Raw genomic sequence first — 22,403 nt, 5'->3', positions numbered from 1 at the left:
ACTAGAACTGATCACTGAAATACAGGCTCCCTACCTTATCACACAGACAAAAGTTTGTTTGGTGTTTCCATACCAATGCTTTGCAGTTTGCCCTTGGATGCACAGCCTCAATAGCACAGACTCTCATAAGAGAGATACCTATAGTCCTTGGGAGTTGGAATGAAAACAGACCCAGCTTTTACTTTCTTTGTGCCTTCTTTTATTGGACATATCAAGCTTTCCTTTGTTTTCTTAAGTTACCTTTTTGGCAGCGCACTGAAATCCAGTCTGTTTGTCCTCTATTTTGTACACTTCCCCAAAAGAGCCAACGCCCAGAGAGTCATGGCACTTGGTCCAGTGAACCTCTTCTCGGTATTCATAGTCCACTGGCTTTAGTTTCTAAGAATTAGAAGTAAAGACAAGATGAAGCAAGTATGCAGGAACATGGCTGCCAATCAGCTGTGTCAAGTCTAAGACAGAGCAAAGAGCTGGGATTTTCAAAAGAAACTAGAAGAGTTAAGGGTCCCAGAATCACTCAGAAGTAACTCTGGGCTGGGATTTTCAATTCTTGCCTTTAACAAGCCCTCCCCTTCTGCTCCATCTAGATTTCTTGGGTCACTGGTTGGGTCTCTGGGATCCAAATGACTATCCCTCCATCCTAAAGAAAAAATGAGCTATCCCCTGGAGGCCTAAAGATTTGTAAATAACTAGCCCATCTTTTAAAGGCTGTTCTTTCCACAGGCTGAGCAATGCAATGCACGCACTGGACATTGCTGTAACAGCTAGTGCGACAAGATCCAGAAGTAGAAGCAGGTGGATATTTTGTGTTTGCATGATTTACATGTGCTTCCGTTGCCCCAGGAAGCCCTGCCTATGCAATGGGTATTTAGCTGTGTAATCACCCAGCTTGTTGGTACATGGAACAAAAGCGGGGTTTGCAGGTGCAAGGGAAAAATCTCACAGGTGCAGCTTATCAACCCTCTGACCACTGGATTCAAAATAAATTGCAAATTGCACATGGAAAATAAAAGCTTATTACCTATTCACTCATATGGCCCTTTTACCACTGAAAAATTAAACAAAGGAAATCTTTGAAGACTGGCTATGCACCAAACCTCTTCCTACTATAAACACTCACTAAACTGAGCTCTTGATGGCTCTCACTGAGGCATTTTAAGCCACATGGAACTATAAAGGACATTGCAGACTGCATGAGTTAGAGTACTGCTTAAATTCACGCACACACTATAGGAGAATTTACACCACTACAGATATGACTCAATCTTTATGAGTTAACTCTACGGGAGTCTTTCCCCTGCATCACTAAGGCATTTAGATGTGTAAATTCACAGTCCTACTAAAACAGAGATGGACACACTGCCTGCCACTATGTCAGCCCAAGTACTAGGCCATAAGTATCACCTCAGTAAGCAGCACCCCCTCATTGTCATCTGTCTCTCGAAATGGCTCCTTCAAATCCAGACCACCTCCTCTCCACGTCTTGGCCAGGCTGGCTAAATTCTGCGGCTCACCGAGACTCACACTCCCCTTAAGAGCATCCACCAAATATTCTTCCACAGAAAGTTTGTCCAAGTTGGTTTCCACGGACTGGCTGACACATTTTGGGAAGCTGTGTTCTAAGCTTAGGCCAGACAAGTGACGCTCACCATTCACACAGGCCCGATCATCAAGGAGATAAGTCTCCAGAGGATTGTGTTTCATGGCACAAAGAGGACTGTCCAGCACGGGGAAGCAAGGGGGCAATCTGTTGTAAGGGAAGGGATGGAGGGTCTCTGGCTGAGGCACAAAGTCACCCTGACAGTGTAGCTTCCAAACATGGTTCAGGCACTGTACTGGGCTTATCAACTTGTGCAGTTCTGGTCTGTGCAGGTTCCTTAGCGAATGGAGTTTGCCTGCGAGCAGAACTTTTCTAGGTTTCTCAAATGGTATCTGATCACAAATTGAGTCCTTGCAAGGTTCTGAAAAACAGGAGCTGTTACTGAAGAGTGTGTTTTGGTGAGTTTCATCCTCCTGGAACACAAGAGGAAGAGAGTTAGACAGGAACTCTAACAATAAAATCCAGTCTCAAAATTCAAACCAATCACCATCAAAGAATTATATTACTCCTATGATTTTCCCTCCCAACCCATGGGGCTGAGCTTTTGTGTCTCACCTGGACTGGGATCGGTGTACAACTTTCCTGTTCTGGAGTTCTGGGCCCTTGCTTAGCAGAGGCCAGTGTTTGTATTCTGACCCTGGATCTTTTCTTGCGACGTTTCTTCCTGCCTTTACCATGATGCCTTGACCTCCAGAAGGCTGGTGCCATTTTCCCTTCTGTAGCATGGGCCACATTGTTGGGGATTTGATCAAGACTGTCTGACCGGCTACCAACAAGAAAAGCAAAGGACACATTTTAATATGAGAAACAGGCGCACATCTTCCCGGGCTGATCACTGCCAATAAAACAAAACCAGACAGGAATGGACATTACCAGTATTGCTTTCTCAGCAGGAAAAGTTACAAATGCAGCAGCATATTTGGCATTACACAGGAAAAAGATATCATGAAAGAAGGTAGACAGCACTGGGCCCACTAGAAGACATTGTCAATGTATTTTGGAAGGTACAGATTGGCAAGGCCCTGGAGGGGAGACTGTTGGAGCCACTGGCAGTAAAAATCATTGCCAAGTTGCGTTATTGGCACAGACTAGCTGTGTATTGCATGAATGTTTAATTATTAAGTTCACAATTTCTCTTATTTAAAGAATTAAAAGAAACCTGTAAGTGTGCTTAGAACAAAGATCTTTACTGACATTTTAAAAAGCAAATTTAGAGTTAAAGAAAGGATCTGGACCAATTGTTTAACAGAGTAGTCAAAATCTAAGCCAAAAACCTCTAAGTCTGTGATGACTGCTACTGTAAAACTAAGATTGCTTTCCTAGTAAAGCATAGCTATGCAAACCAGCACCACCCAGAGATTTATCTTTCAGAAGACAAATATTTGCTTTATTAGTCATTCATTAGTCAATGGCCATCAGAAGTTGTTTGTTTTCATCTAACAGGTCTATGTCCTGTTCCCTAGAAACAGCAGTGCCAGGAGAAGTAGTGAGACTGCTCCTCACAAAGCATTTCCAGTTTTAGATGTTAAGTATCATGTATTGGTCCAAGCAGTGTAGCCACCTGCCCTTATTACTCTTTATGCAGTACCCGTCGAGTTTTTCACAGCTTTTTCAATCATTCCCAGAAATCTCTTCTATCTCTGCACATTTAGCTGGTTTAGCAGCCGAGTTGTGGGTGCTAAGCTCATGACAAGATGGTAGCACTAAGCATTGTACATGTTTCATTGTACTTTTTACACACTTAAGAGATTAAATTATGTGACAGCACAATTTGCACTTTTTCAAAGGTTGCTGGCATAGAGGAAAACATCTACCGTTCTAGCGGAAGGCAAGGCAGCAGTGGGTATAAAACAGAAGTGTCAAGCATACAGCCCTGTATATTTTTAAGGTTCGGCTTGACAAAGCCCTGGCTGGGATGATTTAGTTGGGGATTGGTCCTGCTTTGAGCAGGGGGTTGGACTGGATGACCTCCTTAGGTCCCTTCCAACCCTGATATTCTATGAATCAGATCCACTCCCCTGGAAGCTTTCATCTGGTCTGTGGTGCCCTTAAGCCCATATCAAAGCAATCCAGACCGAAACTTGTTTTGCAGGACTAAGAGGAAGCTGGGCACTTGCTGAAAATGAGGAAGCTTATGCCTGATTAGCCACAGGTAACTAAGCCCCACCATCTTACTCCAAAGCAACAACCCCTTTCGCCGACACCATCAGCGCTGAACTCTGCTTCCAAGCTCCCCATCAAGCTACTGCTGCTCCTCATCCCAGCCAAGGCAGAAGGGCCCCAAAGTTCCACTTCCCCCTCCTGTGGCTGCTGCTCCCTGCCCTTCTATTACCCTCTCCTGCCTTTCTCTGCCACCCTTCCTCTTTTCTTTCCCCCTCTGTAGCAGTGCCAGTAATCCAGAGTCCTGCAACACCAGACTTATAGGTGTGGGTCCTTCTCCGCCCACCTTGCTCTTCCTGCGGTTTCCACGGAACAGGACGCAGACCTGCTCCTTGTGTTATCATTGCCCCCACCAGCCAATCCAGCCTCCCACTGCTTTCCAGAGGAAGACATGGGGAAGAATGCATGAACCTGGCTGAAGAGACATTCTTCAGTCAGACAAGACTGAAAAGATATGTCCCTTAGCATGAACTTTCTTCCTCCAACCCATGGACCTAAACTAAAAGGGTCTTTCAGCTCCCACCCTCAGGGTGATTGTGTGTAAATGTTCACTGGGAAAGAATCAAGATCCTAGGGATGAACAAGGATGACTGCAAGACAGCTAAACACATAGCCCTCAACATGCTTTGTGGGGCAGTATGTCACAGGACAGTATGTGATGCAAACGTAAAGAGAGAAAGTTACCTGGGAAAGTTACCTGGGTAAAAAAGTATTGCAAGTTCCCCACACTCCTTAGGGAAAAAAAAGAGTTCATCAATTCTAAACAGAGTTTCTTTAAATAAACTGTAGCAGTATACAAAGGGGCACCACTGAAGTAGAGTGATGTGAGACCAGTAAGTACTACATGGATATATAACTGTTTTAAAAGGCCTCTCACCTGTAACGTTTACTATCAGCTATGAAAGGCCTTTCTGAAAAGGTGGGGCTGAACTCCTGGCTGTTCTCACCTGTATGAGAGAAAACAAGATCATCATAAAGCTTAAATATTACATAGTTTCCACTGATGGCAGAAAGTGTCTGAACAAGGAGACAGTGGCAACATCTTGCTGAACCAAACCGTAATCCAGGAAAGTCACCATATTGGTCATGACCAGGGATCTTAGAATTTGTGTTTTTACATTTTGTGAAAAAAATAAAAACGTTATAGTAGAACTCTGTGCCATCAGCATGCACACAGGAATATGGGGAATTAATGCTGACAGCCCTGGGCATCAGGGTTCCTGCTGACAGATTTTGTTTTAAATCGCAAAAAACCCACCCCCATACAGACTTGTTTTTTTTTAAATTGAAGAATTTGGGGGTGGGTTCACCATGGAACACTAGGATCCCTAGTTATGACATATCATGAAGAGCTATAGTATTTTTTCTGAGATCAAACACTCCCCAAACACTAGGAATCTTCCCTCCAGTTCTTTCCTCCCCTTGCATCTTCTGGAATTTTCACAAAACTCAGAACTTACTGCCATAGAATGTTCATTGCTGGTCATAAAATCAGGGACCAATGGCCCTGGCTTGGGACTACAGTGTGGGTAGTTGCTGCTGCAGGAGCAACCTTATGCAGCTCTGAGAATACCCCTTAGTCATGGCCTGTAACCACCCTGCTATTCCATTACTTGGTCTTTATTCAGCAGAGACTGCCAAAATAGTCAAAGGTCTGGTGACGTGGGTAAATGGGAACTGGAAAACGATCACCAAATTCACCTTGCCTACAATCACAAAGACAGATGTGAACCCAGCTCTCCAGAGATGCAAAGCTAGTGAAATACCCCACTGCACTACCTACTCCCCTCAACAAAAAGCTGTGCAACTCACATTCAGCCTGGGCGATGATAGAAATGGATGCAGAACCCCCTTCTGTCTCTTCTTTTGCTGTTCCTTTGGTGATCACATCTTTCAGGATCTTCCATTGACTGTGGAAGGCAACTTTCTCTGAATCTTCTACTTTGCAAACACTGCTCTGCTTCTCACTCACTGTTTCACTCAGCCCTTTATTAGCAGAAAGCTCCTTCTGGTGCCCGATGGTGGGGTCAGGAGCTCCTTGGCATGCAATTTCCATCACGGCCATTTCATAGGTTCACAAAGACACTGCATAAAAAAACCCTTGTTATAATATTTTATCCTTCTGTAGATTCTTTTATTCAAGAGTCTCAAACAATTAAGTTTGAACATCCACATGAAGCAAGGAATAGCTTAGATTTTGGTGGCACCATATGTTCCCCCAGGTCACACAGAACTACCTGGGAGCTGTGAACAGAACTCTGGCATCCTGGGTCCCATTTCCCTGCTCTTACCACTAGGTCAGAGACACAAGATGAGATCTAAAATCTAGGTTAAGACTGAAGATTTTTCCTTCATCTCATATTCATGTGGCCTAACTACAAAAAGTAAATCAAGCATAATTATTTAAAAGCCCCATCCTTTTAAAGATGGAATGGTCACTCAAATCCACTCTGTTTCCTGAATGATTTATCAGGTGGATCTGCAGCTTCCATATTCTCTGCACATCCCCTTACAACCTGTACCTTTGAAATGGTCAAGTAGTATTCCTGGCTGTTCTCTCCCCTGCACTGCCTACCATCTTCGAATTTTTTTCTTACAGTTTGTGTGTTAAGGGTGGTTGGTTTGTTTGTTTTAGAGGGGGAGGGAGTTTGAGTTTGTTGAGTTGTGTGTGTTAAAAAGAGGAAAGTATGCTCTAGCTTATTCCTTGCCTGTCATGAGTCATTTCCTCATTCCAATCCATCCACCAGTAAAAGCGAGATCTTAAAGTAACTGCTTCTTTTATTAAACAGCTTGTGAAAATTCAGATTCTTATAGTAAGTGTAGACAGATGAATATTATAAGTCCCATGCTCCCCCCCCCTCCACAAAATGTAAGACAGGAAAAAATGATGTTTGAATAAAACCAGTAAAAGCAGAAACAGGACTATTCCAAGTGCATGTTCATCAGCTTATTGAGTATCACAGTGCTCAGACTCTGATTTTGCTGGTCACTGTCTGGGGTAACAGAACTTAATCTAAACATGCCCCTGGCGACTACAGGTATGATCTTGGAAGGAGCACTGAGGGTGCTTAGCACCTCTCAGGATCAGTGCCTACAGGGCCACCTTAAAAAAGAAATGAATTGTTTGGCCCCAAGTGCACATGCTTGTGTGGTTAGCAAATAAGCACCTAACAGCCTGGCAGGTAGACAAGATAAGTCAACAACGACCACATTCAGAGGCTAATTGAGCACAGAACAGCTGCTGTGAGAAAGATGTGCTGGTGACAGAATCCTTCTCACTACACTAACTCCCCTCTGCCTCTTCCCTACAGAAATTATTTCAAGTCCAAGTGCTGTGAACTAATCTCCCGGAGCAGCAGAGTCAGCCTGCCAAATGACTGACTCAAACCACCAGTGACCTAGTAGACAAGTTCAGAGCTATTCTCGAATTCACACTCTCCTTATTTGCAATAAACTTACCTCAGACTCTCTCCTTGCCTTTCCCTCACCCCCACAAGACCCAGAGAGATCTTTGAACCCTACCTCCCCCCCCCCCAAAAAAATATACAAGCTAAAACATCAGTATCATTCCCAAAAACTGCACCTCAGTTTTGTTAAATACATTTAGGGAGACTGAACCATCACAACCTCTTGGTTCCCTTGAAATGGAAGGGAATCACACAGATATACTGACATTCAGGTCAGTGCAAGGAAGACTTATTTTGTGTGTAAATTAAAAAGGAGAAATACCAGTCTTAATAGAAATCCCATGTAGCTAGTGTAAACAAGACTCTATTAAATTCACCGTAGAGTCAACTTAATACATGATTCAAGTCAACAGGGCTGTGAAGGAGTAAAAATAAAAAATCTGGATGAGTTTGTTACCTCAAATTATAATGCTAATCTCAGTTTCCAACTAAGGACAACTAAGTTGTGGGAATTCTCACAGATATGAGTTGGAAATGGGAGACTGAATAAAAAGGATTGGCCATCATGTTTATAACCACAACATTCCCTGGAACCACAGGTTCCAATCCCAGCAGATTCAACCCTTCCCAAATATGTAAACTCTGTTCTACACACAGTTGGAAGTGTTAATCCCGAAAGGTGCCAACTATCCACAACTCTTATTGATTTGGTTGCAGGCACTTACCACCTCTTGGCACACAGCTTTTTTCAGTTAGATTTTTAGAGAAAAAGGCTTAGATCCTGAAAGGTATTTCGGCACCTAACTAATTGAAATCAGTTAGGGAGTTAGGTGCCTAAATACCTTTGAGGATCTGGGCCAAGGTCCTGTGGGCTCTGAACAGACATTAAAGAGAAGTTTGCTCCAGGGCTCCCCATAATGGGGCAGCGTTGCTGGTTGTCCATCAGGGTGATACCCTACCACTGCAGCGGCCATCACATTCCCCTGAGGTTGTCACTACATACTCTAGCTGGTGAGAAAGAAAAGTGAGACAGAAATGCAACATTTATTAGGACTATATTCTGCAGTTAAGACAGGGGTTCCCTGTTTCATTAATGAAATTGCTTCTTTAATTTCAAAACTTCATCTCCCCCACCACCCTCTCCCAAAAGTCAAACTCAAGGATTAAGCTAAATTTAAACACTTCCAGATTTCTTCCCTGCCTGACCACGAAGACTTGCTCTGAAAAAACAGGCCCATGAAAATGAAGAAATCACAGGGGGGCAGCCACATAGAAACAGAGCTAGGAGATGCGAACACTATACCACCTACCTGCAGTTGACCTCACTTAACTCCATCATAGTTAAAAACTAATTGCACCTTGTCTCCACTAAGATTTTACAGCAAGATAACTGACGCATGTTAGCTATCTCACTGTAAAAAACCACACCTTTTTTGGCAGCAAAGACTTAGCCATAGTCTACCTTCCCTCATATGAACAGCAAATTGAAAGTTATCGTACAGCACTGAAGAAGACTTCAGATGGCTTCAGAGACTCTTTCCCCAAATAACCTCAGACACAGAAACAGTTGCCATATTGGACCAGGACACCTGCCACACAAACACACAGGATGGAATTTTTCAGGAGCCTAAAGGAATTAGGCACCCAAATGCCACTGAAGTTCAAAGGGAACAGACTGCTCAAATCCCTTCAGCTCTGTTAAAACCCCAGCTTTGATCACTTTGCTTTTTTGATGCACCACTCATCCACTCCAGTTCTTCATCTGAACATTGTCTACTTAGACTGGAAGCTCTTTGGGGCAGGGACTTTGTCACTTCAGACAAACACACTTACTGTGATTTTAAACTTAAAAAACTTTATGTAAGAGCTAGATTTATAGCTAGGCAAGGGAGAACCAGATCAAAGCATTTCAAAGTCTGAAAGGTCTATAGCACATTAAACCTGCTCTTAATCAGTTGCTGTGAAGGCCAAATCTCCCCTGCCAATTGCTATTTTGGAAGGGTTCTAGTCAGCACTTTGTCAGGGCAGTCAGGCAACCTATATTTTGCCATTTGGGAGTTCTGGCCTAAGTTAATTTATACATTTAAGAGGACTACTTTAAAAAAAATCTAAGGCTATTAGAAGAAATGTATAGCTATAATGTTCAACAACTGTTTCAGACTGATATTGTTTGAAATAAATAAATGCCTCTGGGAGATGAGTTTTATAAGCTATGCATTTAACTCAGGTCACCCAAAAGCTGCTTTTGGTTTATTAGAACATGCAATTAAAAAGTCTTAGCAATATTACTTTGCTGACCTATACCTGGCCACCAAAAATGAAGCTTCACAACTGCAGGATGGAGCCAGGAATTTACGCATCACACCAACAGGGAACGCTACATTCCCATCCCCTAGACTTTGCCTACGCTAAGGTTGTTTTGGGACCTGTAATTCCCAAAAAGTGCACTCCCACCACAGGCAGCAACTGAGGAAGCAAAGAGTAGTCCAAAGCTCAAATGTCTGAGACGTTAGACAACAAGATGGTAAAAAATACTTGAGCCTGTATAATCCCTTACCTACATCACAGCTTCCACAAGGAGAACAGCACTTGTGGAAAGTTATAGGTCCAACAGAAAAACATTAGAATAGAGAATGCTCTGGGGAGCTGAGAATTTCATACAGAACTACAAGATGCCAATTCCATCATGCAAAAAGTGCATTATCAACTCTGACACAGTTCTTAAAAATGTATTATGCCTCCATTAAAGCTTATAAATGACTTTTTCTGCCATCTTTTCCTTACTTCATTTGGTTGGTATACATAGACTTCCTTCACTGCCCATGTTTCAATGGAATTGAAATTAAGATAGTTCTGTTTATTTCCTTGTCAGTTTAAGCCATATTATGGCAGCATAGCTCTGTGGTTGGTTGTTAACTAGCAGAGTCAGTCAGCATGGGGAAGTTTCAGTTTGTCCCAGAATGGATTAAGAAACATGTTTAGAATACAGAGAACATTCCTCCAACAATTTATTTGCAACTTTAAGGTCAGTATCAGCAAAAAGATGATTTCTGGAAATCTTGGGTACCTGATGGAGTTAAATGTAGGCTTTGTACAGAAACTTGCTGTTTGATGACTGAAAGCAGTGAGAGTTAAATAACTTGTTATCCTTCTAGAGAAGGTTCCCCCACCTCTTGCACTACACTTTTCCTTCCACAGACAAGAATATCTATACAGACCAGAGAAGGTTAATTGGTCCATAATGGATTGGCAAGTGCTCCTATGCAAAACAGTCTACTATTTTAATGAATCATTATCAAGCTTAAAAAGTCATATTAAAATAGCTTTCCTCATGTTAATATCTTCAATTAAGCCCCAAAAGTTTTCAAAAAGTAAGTATCATTTATTCTGCTTACTTTTTACACTTCAGAGTGATTAATGAACTAGAATAGTAATAGTAATTAGAAATAATAGTGTCATGTACCACTACAATGCTGCAATGTAATGCAATGCTGTGGGGAAACATTTGTTTGGATTTAAAACTTTAAGCATTTTTTAAAAAATGCTTAAATATGTCTATCTTTAATTCCACACACTTACTTATGTCTAGGGCCCAAACTACCTCCTAATGATGTTCTTTTCATATTACTGAAATGGGATGAGATTCGCTAAAACTATTTGCCCAAATATGACATATCTTCATATGTACCCATTTCGTTCAAGTTAGCTGAGTTAATGTTTGCAAAGCATTTTGTAAATAACTCTCATAGAAGCTGCAAGTTAGTAAGCATCAATCTAGACAAGATTTTCAGTGAAGTTTAGTTGTTTGTACATCTCCATCCATGTTCACGATCCAGTAGTCCAACACAACATCCTGACCTCATTTTTTAAAAAGCCATTTCTCAAGCAAACTTATTTGCAATTATATCCCCAACTTAAAATAAGATGGTATTTAAAAAAGAGACATTCCCATCTATGTCCTATGTTACAATAATTCAATATTTTCTGCGTAGACAGGACTAAACGGTCACCAAATATTATAAATATTGTACAATCCAATACCAGAAGACACAGTAAAATGGTTTGGTCCCATCTACACCAACCATGCTACTTCTCCCCCAGGCCCTTACAGGACATATTTTGTAATATCAACAGGAAATCAGCTCTCACTTAAATGCTTTTACTAAGCTTAGTAGAGATCGAAGCATTTCCATATAAGCTTCATTTAAATATTTCCCTTTAATCTTGTGAACCCAAACAACATCGTAATGGTGAATGAGACCCAGAAAGTCAAACTGACTCATTTAGTTTCAATGTCCAATCTGAGAAAAATACTATTAGTCAAACAGTAATATTTTAAGGATGTATAGGGGAGGGATAGCTCAGTGGTTTGAGCAATGGCCTGCTAAACCCAGGGTTGTGAGTTCAATCCTTGAGGGTGCCATTTAGGGATCTGGGGCAAAAATTGGGGATTGGTCCTGCTTTGAGCAGGGGGTTGGAGTAGATGACCTCCTGAGGTCCCTTCCAACCCTGAGATTCTATAATCGAGAGCCATTTAGGTCTTTCTAGGGCACCCATCATCACCATGGTATCAAGATGCCAAATACAAAAATGAAGAATCCCAACAATTTTGTACAAAAAACCTGGCCTCTCCTTCCACACAGCTGTTGCTACTAAAAGGTTAAAGTAACAGTATGCTATTCAGAGAGACTTGGCTTCTCGTGAAAGCTATCACTTAGTAGCGCAATTTTTTCAAATGAGTTGTCAGTTATGATAATTGCACAGCCATTAGTTTTAAGATAGTTAAATGTTAATATAAAAATGTATAGCACTTTTGATGCTCAGATTAATTTGAAATTAGGATTTGGAGACATCCATATGCAGACTCACACTGTGTATAGACAAAAGAAATCACTTGTATGAGGGCTCGGAAATCCGGTTTAAAAAGCAATTTGCAAGTTGTTTATGGACATCAATTTCTTGCTGCCGCTTTCAACTCATGCATGGTAGTGCATGTATGTTTCCAGCTTAACTGATATTAAGATGAAACAGACAGGAAGCATCTGAAATCAACCGCAGCAGTGACTTATTAATCAGCAAAGTAGTATTTTAACCTTTTGCCAAAAAAAAAAATTGTTTTAAAGAGAAGTGATATGGTCAGATAATGAGTGGTGAGTAAACAGGCAGTTAAACTGAACTTCAGATCTTATTCATTGTATATTTTGATTGGCTGATCTCAAGGTCTCTGCCTCATTCTCTCCTCCCCTCCCCATTGTAAAGGATAGCTTTTGTAGCTCTGCACCTAGCAACTCCCAATCAAAACACCAAAGTCTGCAATTTAATCTCCTAACGTATTAGGAGCGCTTCTTTGCTGTGAAAAGCAGAGCAGGCAGGAAGCAAGTTACTTCAAAAAATCAAAAGGGAAAGTCTGCTCACTAGTAGAAAAATACCATCTAAGCTTAAAACGTCTCTTTAGGCCTCCTCTGAAGCTCTCACCAGAGCACATGGAAAAGAAACAGCAGGTTCAATTGAATTCAAGACTCCTTTATTCTAGACTGAAAATGCATATTAGTCAATAATGAGATCACTTAGGAATACTATGTTTTTCAATAATGTTTCATGAAACAATTGTTAATTTGCTAAAATATTTCACAAAGTTGACAATAGATGTGAAGATGTTTGGGTTGGACAACACACAGGTAGAATCCAGAGGAACAGAACAGAGTTCAGTGATAGCAACATTAAGTATTTAGTTAAGGTATAATACATACACACAAATTTCAGAGCTATTAGAAATCTGCCGCTCTTTCAACACTCCCCTGAATGAATGAAGTTGGTGTTTTGCTAATACCATAGGTCAGGGTTACTCTCAAAACATTCTGGATATCAGCTATTACTGGCAAAGCCATTCATGTCAAACTGTAAGAGACTAAAATAAGAGACAGGTTTCAGGGTAGCAGCCGTGTTAGTCTGTATCCGCAAAAAGAAAAGGAAGACTTGCGGCACCTTAGAAACCAACCCAGTTATCTGAGCATGAGCTTTCGTGGGCTACAGCTCACTTCACCGGCTGCATGCCGCTCTCTAAGGTCTCCACGTTAGTCTCCAAGGTGCCACAGGTCCCCCTTAAAAGAAGGGAGAGTTTAATTTAACAAGTTCAAACAAACACGGTTGCTGATGCAAAGGTCCAGGCTGAGGAAGTCCATTTAGTACGGGGAACAGCTCGGATTTCCGGCACAGGAACTTGGCCTGACTCAGGCGAGTTACTTTAGCAGCGCTCGGGCGGCTGAACGCGCTTACAACGCCGAGCGCAGCCAGCAGCAGGACGCCGCAAGCCGGATTGCTGACGCTGCCCGACGGGAGCCACGTTTGCGGGGCTCGCTCTCCGGCCAGGCCGCGGCAAAGACGCCGCTCGCCCCAGCCCCGCCGCGACCGGGCTCCGGCTGGGGGGCCTGCTCCGAGCCCCCTCGCCACCGCCCGCATGGCCCCCTCGGCGGCCCCGCGGGGAACCAGCGCCCCCTGCAGGAGCCGGCCCGCTCCCGAGCCCGCCCGGGGAGCTCCGCGGCCCCGCGCGTCAGCCGGGGGCGGGCGGCGACCCCCGGCCCCGCTGTGGGCAGCCAGCGCCGGGCGCCCCCGAGAAGGGGCCCTGCCCGCTGCTGCCGCCGGGGCGGGGCGCGGGCACGGCCCGGGGGCAGCGCCCCGCGCGGGGCAGGGCCGCAGGGTGCTGGGGGGGGGAGCGGCAGGGCCCCGCAGCGGGGGAGGAGCGGGGACGCGCCCCACGGCCCCGCAGCGGGGGAGGGGCCAGCGGCCGCCACGCTCCGCGCTCACCTACCCGCTCCGGTCCGTGCGGGGGCCTCGAACCCGGCGCGACCCCTCAGGGTCCCTCCACGGCGCCTGAGAAGTTCAGGGCTGGGGGCCGCATCTGCCACGGCACCTGCCTGGCCACGCCCCGGGGCCCGCCGCCCAATAGCCGCAGACTGTAGCCCGCTGCCCACGCCCCCACGGGGCTGCGGCCCCGCCCAACCGCCCTGCCCCGCATTCTAGGCCCGCCCCCTCCAGCCCACGAGCCAATCAGCGCGCACACTCCTTCCAGCCCCACGCTGCCGGTTCGGAAGCGATAACCGCTCCCGCCCCCTGGCGCTACGAGAGATTTACTTGGTCCGCCGCCCCAGCTCTCGGCTTTCATTGGGCGGAGGGGGCCTGTGGTTTCCCAGAAGTGGGCGGGGCTTCTTGCAAACCATTTCCCTTCCCCCTCCGGGCGCGGCACGAATCGCTCAACAGCGCCTGCGCCGCCCGCGAGAGCGTGGGAGGAGGGAAATGACTGCGTTCCGGTGCGCGGGCGCATGCGCAGGTCGAGGGCCGCCGGCTGTTTGTTTACCAGCTGCTGAACTGAGGAGCGAAGTGGAGCTGCGCGTGCGCGGGAGCGTGCGGCCGTTAAGCGGCTGCTGACGAGTGGGCGGCTCCGTCTTCCCGCCTTTGTCTCCTCAAGGGGGGTCCGCAGTGAGCCGCGGCCGCCGGCGATGGCCGCTCACGGCCCCAGTCGCTCTGGCCCGGCCCCAGGGTCCCTCGAGCTGCGCGAGGGGCCGGGGCCTGGCGCTTCGGAGGGAATGGCCCGGCCAGTGCCCCAGGCCCAGCCTCCGGCACTCGGGGGTTACGGGGCGCCCGGTGCACGGGCTTGCCTCCCTGCCCGCCCTGGCTAGCAGCCGCTGATGGACCTGGCCCCCGGGAGCTTGGCTAACTCCGGTTTGAACCCCGTTGTGCTTTGGCCTTCCCAGCACCCCCTGGCAGCCACCAGCCACGTGACGTTTGCTTTTCCTTCCCACGCCAACACACTTCGTTGTACGTTTACAGGAGGGTGCCGCTACCAGCGGAGTTTCCAAAAATATTTTTTTTCACCTCAGTGAAGCACTGACGGGAGGAAAGAAATCCTCAGCTAGGGAACTAAAGCGACACATCTACCAGCTCCTGTGGATGCTGTTCGGGGCTTGCAAGCCAGCACCACTTGTCCACATCCGTGTCCCCTTCCCCTTTTCCTTGTTTAAGAGCCACACGCTAATCTCAGCCTTTTCCCCCACAAGGCACTTTGGAATGACAGGAACGCCACTGCTCGCCTCCCGCTCTGCCGCTGACTTCCAGGGCTGTGATGCTAGAGTGTTGGCTGTTTACCAAGTCCGAGGGTTTGGCAGAAGTATCTTCCTAACGCTGTGCTGCAAGTTTCTGCCTTGGAGGTCAAGCCCAGTGAAAAGGAGCATAAAAAGGGCTGTATTTAGGACAATTTTTTCTGCTCACTTTTAGGTTTCCTTAGCAAATCCTGTCCTGTGAATGTTCAGTGCTAGCATTTTGTACAGAACACTTTGCGTATCAGGGAACACCAAAGCTTTGACCATTAATTGCTATGCATGCCCTGAGTATTTGGTCTGGTCTCTTTTTTTTTATAGCCAGTGAGCCATATCATTGTGATTCTTATGACTCCCTACAGTTCCTACCGGCTTGCTATTGTTCAATCTTGTAATTAAAATTTAAGGCATTTAAATTAAGTTTTTTTACAATGCTTAAATCACTGAAATTTGCCAGTAAGTGCAAAGGAAAAGTGGTTGTGGGAGCTGTTAAAGTTACAATGGGTACATAAACTATTATTCATCCTAAGGCTTTTTTGGATTACATATTCAACTATTCTATGGGCCAAAATGTAAGGTCCTTAGTCCTGCAAACTGTGATTGACTTTATGGGATTTCTGCTTTACGGCTTTGCCGTTCCTCCGCCAGTTTTGATGTAGATGATGTCTCGTTTTAAAGATAGCAAGGTGTAGCTGCATAAGATCTTTTTGAATTGGTTTCAGAATTCATTGCCAAATATACTACTGGACAACAGTATTCCCTTTTGTGTAAGGTTGTTGTGTGTGCACCACTGTCCGCTATTGGAAGTGATGCCACGCTTGTTCAAGTGTGAGTGTCATAAGCCTTAATACCATTACAGATGATAAAAGGAAATTGTCCTTTAACTCAAGTGATAAGGATTTGGGGGATTGGAGCAGCAGAAACCAAGTTCTCTCCCTTCATAAATTGCAAAGTCCTTTGTGACCATTTATCTCTCACAATCCCATCACTCAACCATTGGCTGTTCATACAGCAGCAGCACATGGACAAAACGTGAAAAAAAGATGAGAAGGGAGAGCTATGTTTAATGTAAAATATTCCGCCAACTTGTGCATTTCCTAAAGTATCAGCCAGTGTTTACCTAAAATTATATAAAATAAGGCAGAAAAGGAGAGGACAAGAAGTGTAGTAGCACCTAGATACTGCAGCTACGCTGGATGCTCAGTTGGATAGTCATGCACTCACCAAGAGTAGTGAGCCTCTGAGCAATATGAAATAGTAACATTTAAAAGGCTCTCTCTGAATTAGTCTTTTACTGGGTGGGGTATAGGAAAGCTTCTGTGGTGTCTCATTGAGTCCCGTCCAGTTTTTAAGTCTTCTGCAAGAAGGCAGACCAAATTAAACCTTTTCAAGAATTAGAACTAGCCCCAGGTGTGACCACACTGCAATAGGGAACAGTGAAGTTTTCAGCAGATCAGATCGATAGCCTTTCCCCTTTTTAGTTTAGCCTCTTCCCTTCTGAGAAGGACTTCCTCTCTCTTTCTGCACTTTGCTGCTGCTGTTCAAAAGTCTTTAAACATTGTATATTTCCCCTGGTGACCAGACAGCAAGTGTGAAAAATCAGGACGGGGGTAGGGAGGTAATAGGAGCCGAATATCAGGACTGTCCCAATAAAATCAGGACATCTGGTCATCCTACCCTTAACTGTTGTCAGCTGATCTAGTTTTCAGCCTCTGTTTTACATGGATAAGGATTTCCCCATGTGATTTCAGGTCTTCTCCCTGGGACAGATAAAAGTTAAACACAAACAAGAGACCATAACTTGTAAGGAATTCTGAGGGAAAGGAGTTTGTTTAGCAATTGTGGCCTGATGTTCCCTATGCATTTATGCAGCATCTGGCCACCGACTCACTCCCTTTGGACTGAGTGTGGGCAGCAGACTTCTTGTGGCCTTTGTAAGTGACATGCTGTGCCTTGCGGGAGGATGACTAACAGCCTGCAGCAAGCAAGCTTCGAACAAAAACCACCATGGAGGATGCTCTGAGCAATCTTGAAACTTCAGCTGTAGCAGGATCCTGTTTTTCTGGTTAAAGGTACACAGTCAGTTCCCTCCACCTCAAGCGCACACTATCTGAATGCTGCCATGTGCCCAGACTTCCCTTTTCTACATGCAGTCTTGTCACTGGGCCATTATCCCCTTAGGGTAGAGTTCCTCAGCCTTTAGCTGGAGTAAGGTTTCTTCATAAAGGAATGGAGCTGCACAAAGCCACAAAATAATCCCATCATAACATGCAAGTTTCATAGTAATGTGGTGATATTGTTATCATAATCACCAGAGAATATTATACTTTGCAGTTAGCAGGCCTTTCCATGACTACTTAGTCCAAGCCAGGACACAGGTGACACCAGGCATCACTGGTTGTGTTGGTCAGTCTGAGAGCTTGAGAACCACAGGATCTGGTATACAGGCCCTAGGAATGCTCAGTTGAGATAGTGTTGCAATTCTTTGGACTAATGATCAGTCAAGTCTCTTCCACCTCTTAGGTCTATGATATCCTACCCTCCAATGATGAATGTGGAAGTATAACTGGCGGAAGGAAGGTTGAAAAATGCCACAACCATAAAAAAAGTTTCTGAATGTTCAAAGATTTTAATAAAGTTCTGTCTTGGAACCTTTGATTGTTTCTTCACCAAATTATATTTGCTAGATTAGTAGAGATGTTCGCACCATGCAGAAAAGACCTTACTGGTTCTTTTATGCCCCCGGCTCACTGGGATTAAGCATGGTTAGAACTATGGAAGGAGGACACTAAGCCTAACCTTTAACAAAACACAACAGAATCTGGAAGTGAGCTGCTAGCTATTCAAGCCACGTTCTTTTCCTCTACAGTCCCTTAAGTGTTTCATCATGATTCACATCCTTCATACCCATCCCTACTATAACCATGCACCCTTCCAAAATGTTGCCCAGAAACTAAATGAACACTTTGCCTTGATTTTCAGTAAGGATGATAACATGGAACATGTGCATGGAGGCAGTATGGCTAATGGAAATAAGTGTCTAGAAATGGAAATTACCATGTCTGAGGTGGAAGAAAAACTTAAAGATATTAATGAGCTCAAATTGGAGGAGGACCAGATAATTTCCAGCCCAGAATACTGAAAGAATTGGTATTTGAGATTACTAGTCCAGTAGCAAGGATTTTTAATACATTTATATATTCAGGGATAGTACCATATGACTGGAGAATAGCTAATGTTGTACCTATATTTAAGAAAGGGGGGAAAAAGTGATCTGGACAATTAAAAACCTGTTAGTCTGACCTCAGTAGTATGCAAGGCGCTAGAACAAATTGTGAAGGAAAAAATAATTAAATTAATGGAGGGTAAGTGGTAAAGGGGATGTAATGCAATATGGGTTCTTGAAAGGCGGATCGTGCCAGACTAATTGATATTTTAGGTAAGGGAAGTGCAGTAGATCTCATGTACTTGGACTTGGACCCATGATACTTGCCATGGTATCATATGGGAAATTATTAGCTAAATTAGGGAGATGGAGATCAGTACAAGAATTGTAAGGTGGATAAGAAACTGGCTAAAGAGGAGAAGGCAACAGGTTGTTCTGAAAGGTGAATTATTGGGCTGCAGGGAGGTAATTAGAGGAGTTCCTCAAAGATTGGTTTGGGGACCAATCTTATTTAATGTTTTTATTAATGACATTGGCACAAAAAGTAGGAGAGTGTTAATGAAATTTGCTGATAATTAAAAGTTGGGAGGCATCATCAGTACAGAGGACCAGAAAATTATACAGGACAATCTGGATGACCTTGAAGACTGGAGTGACAGAAATGGTACAAATTCAATGGTACAAAGTACAAGGTCATGCACCTAGGGTGTAACAATAAGAATTTCTGCTACACTACAAGCATCAGTTGGAAGTGACAGAGGAGAGAGACCTGCATGTGTGGGTTGATCACAGGATGACTATGAGCCATGAATGTGATGCAGTATGAAAAAGGCAAATGCAATTTAGGATGTATCAGGCGAGGCATTTCCAGTAGAGACAGAGAAACATTCAGGCCACTATAAGAACAGGAGTACTTGTGGCACCTTAGAGACTAACAAATTTATTAGAGCATAAGTTTTCGTGGGCTACAGCCCACTTCATCGGATGCATAGAATGGAACATATAGTAAGATCTATATATATATATATACACATACAGATAAGTTGGAAGTTACCATACAAACTGTGAGAGGATAATTAGTTAAGATGCGCTATTATCAGCAGGAGGGAAAAAAAAACTTTTGTAGTGATAATCAAGGTGGCCCATTTAGACAGTTGACAAGAAGGTGTGAGGATACTTAACTTAGGGAAATTGATTCAATATGTGTAATAACCCAGCCACTCCCAGTCTCTATTCAAACCCAAGTTAATGGTATCTAGTTTGCATATTAATTCAAGCTCAGCAGTTTCTCGTTGGAGTCTGTTTTTGAAGCTTTTCTGTTGCAAAATTGCCACCCTTAAATCTTTTACTGAGTGGCCAGAGAGGTTGAAGTGTTCTCCTACCGGTTTTTGAATGTTATGATTCCTGATGTCAGATTTGTGTCCATTTATCCTTTTGCGTAGAGACTATCTGGTTTGGCCAATGTACATGGCAGTGGGACATTGCTGGCACATGATGGCATATATCACATTGGTAGATGTGCAGGTGAATGAGCCCCTGATGGTGTGGCTAATGTGGTTAGGTCCTATGATGGTGTCACTTGAATAAATATGTGGACAGAATCGTCATCGGGCTTTGGGTTAGTGTTTTTGTTGTGTGGTGTGTGGTTGCTGGTGAGTATTTGCTTCAGGTTGGGGGGCTGTCTGTAAGCGAGGACTGGTCTGTCTCCCAAGATCTGTGAGAGTGAGGGATCATTTTTCAGGATAGGCTGTAAATCTTTGATGATGCACTGGAGAGGTTTTAGTTGGGGGCTGAAGGTGACAGCTAGTGGTGTTCTGTTATTTTCTTTGTTGGGCCTGTCCTGTAGTAGGTGACTTCTGGGTACTCTTCTGGCTCTGTCAATCTGTTTTTTCACTTCAGCAGGTGGGTACCGTAGTTTTAAGAATGGTTGATAGCGATCTTGTGGGTGTTTGTCTCTGTCAGAGGGATTGGCGCAAATGCGGTTGTATCTTAGAGCTTGGCTATACACAATGGATTGTGTGGTGTGTCCTGGATGGAAGCTGGAGGCATGTAGGTAAGTATAGCGGTCAGTAGTTTTCTGGTGTAGGGTGGTGTTTATGTGACCATTGCTTATTAGCACAGTAGTGTCCAGGAAATGGACCACTTGTATGGATTGGTCTAGGCTGAGGTTGATGGTGGGATGGAAATTGTTGAAATCATGGTGAAATTCCTCAAGGGCTTCTTTTCCATGATGAAGATGTCATCAATGTAGCGCAAGTAGAGTAGGGGTGTTAGGGGACGAGAGCTGAGGAAGTGTAGTTTTAAGTCAGCCATAAAAATGTTGGCATACTGTGGGGCCATGCGGGTACCCATAGCAGTGCCGCTGACTTGAAGGTGTATATTGTCCCCAAATGTGAAATAGTTGTGGGTGCGGACAAAGTCACAAAGGTCAGCCACCAGGTGGCTGTACAAGGCACTGATACAAACTAATTTGGAATACTATGCACAATTCTGGTCACCCATATTTCAAGAAAGATTATTTTTAACTGTAAAAGATGCAGAGAAGAGCTCCTAGGATGATCAGGGGAATGGAGAATCTTGTAAGAGGAAACTGGAAGAGCTTGGCTTAGTCTAGCAAAAGAAGGCTTGCTTAGTCTAGCAAAAAAAAAAGTAGTCTAGCAAAAGAGAGGATATGATTGCTCTCTATAAATACATCAGGGAGGATGAAGAGCTATTTAAGCTAAAAGACACTGTTGGCACAAGAATAAATGGATATAAACTAGTCATGAACAAATTCAGGCTGGAAATTAGAAGAAGGTTTCTATCCATTAGAAGGGTGAGATTCTGGATGTCAGGAGTGAACTCCTTCAGCTGAGCCTGAGGACTAACTAGCCTACCCTGCTGGCAGATTAATGAGCTGAGCTGGGTTGTGGTAGGACTGCCTGATTGGCTGGCCCACCCAATTGCTGAAGGGAGCAGCTGGCCGGCTTGTAAGCTTGGTGGCAGCAGTATCAGGTTGCTGCCTGCTCGGTTCTTATGCCAGCAAAGTAGGGTGACCATATTTCCCAAAGGGAAAACGGGACACCACACGGGGCTGACCCAAGCCCTCCTCTTCCCCCCCTGCATGGGGCTGGCCTGAGCTTCTTGCTGGAGTCCCCCCCTACTCCCTGCAGGGCTGGCTGGAGCCGCTCGCCCGAGCCGTACCTGCCCCCTGAGCAAGGATTGGTCTTGTGTCGCTGCTCACCTGAGCCCTCCCTTCCCCTCCCCCGCCCCCTGCACATGCCTGGGGTCACTGCTCACCCAAACTCTGCTCTCCACCCCTGCATGAGGTTGGGGTCACTGCTTACTGGAGCCCTACCTGCCCCCTCTTCCCCCCCACATGATCCCTGCACAGGGTTGACATTGCTGCTCCCCCCCCCCGCATGTTCCTCCTCACCGCACTCCACTTTTTTTTCACAAAAGTCGGCATTTGTCCCATTTGCTCTTGCCAACTGATCAAGTCGGCAACAGCAAATGGGGCAAATGCCCACTTTTGCCAAAACCGTTGAGACCGCCATTCCCCTGCCATTGTAGGTGTCGCCTCCTAGAGGCAAAATCCAGATCGGTGGGGGTTGTGCCACTGCCTGCGCTGCCACCTTGGGTGCCTCTCGCAATACTTGGTTGCAGGTCGTACCCTGAGCGTCTGTGCATAGCTGTAGCCTGGTCCAGCAACTCTGACCCAATCAGCTTGTCAGCAACACACCAGTCACCCTCTGACTTCCACCAGCCTGGGTTACTACTTTCAGGGTGATCCCAACACACTCCCAGTCCCAAATTTTCCCCAGTATGTGTGCTCTGTGCTGTCCAGCCCACTCCTGAACAGATCAGATATTAAAGATCCATTGCCCTGTAAAGGATCAGTATTCAACACTTTGCTACTTTAACTGGTGTTGCCAAACAATCCAGTTTGAACACACCATTGGATTCTCTGAGATTAAAAAATAAAGCAAGTTTATTTAACT

At 44.8% G+C, this 22,403-nt stretch overlaps 1 protein-coding gene across 1 annotated transcript in view; it reads right to left on the bottom strand.

The window, feature by feature from the left end:
• MAP3K14 (mitogen-activated protein kinase kinase kinase 14) overlaps positions 1-14,040 on the bottom strand; it is a 29,575-nt gene extending 15,535 nt beyond the window's left edge. Inside the window, exons 1-6 of the mRNA XM_084615958.1 lie at positions 13,973-14,040; positions 5,570-5,842; positions 4,635-4,704; positions 2,153-2,363; positions 1,402-2,010; positions 241-378 (exon numbers count right to left, since the gene is read on the bottom strand). Of these exons, the coding sequence (XP_084472084.1) occupies positions 241-378; positions 1,402-2,010; positions 2,153-2,363; positions 4,635-4,704; positions 5,570-5,822 (1,281 nt within the window). The 5' untranslated portion in view covers positions 5,823-5,842; positions 13,973-14,040. The remainder of the gene's footprint in view (positions 1-240; positions 379-1,401; positions 2,011-2,152; positions 2,364-4,634; positions 4,705-5,569; positions 5,843-13,972) is intronic.
• Between the last annotated feature and the right edge of the window lie 8,363 nt (positions 14,041-22,403).

This window comes from Lepidochelys olivacea (genome assembly GCF_965140295.1).
Source record: "Lepidochelys olivacea isolate rLepOli2 genome assembly, chromosome: 27".
Taxonomy (NCBI): Eukaryota; Metazoa; Chordata; order Testudines; family Cheloniidae; genus Lepidochelys; species Lepidochelys olivacea.
The sequence above is the reverse complement of the archived record's forward strand: the minus strand, read 5'-3'. Positions and strand labels throughout refer to the sequence as shown.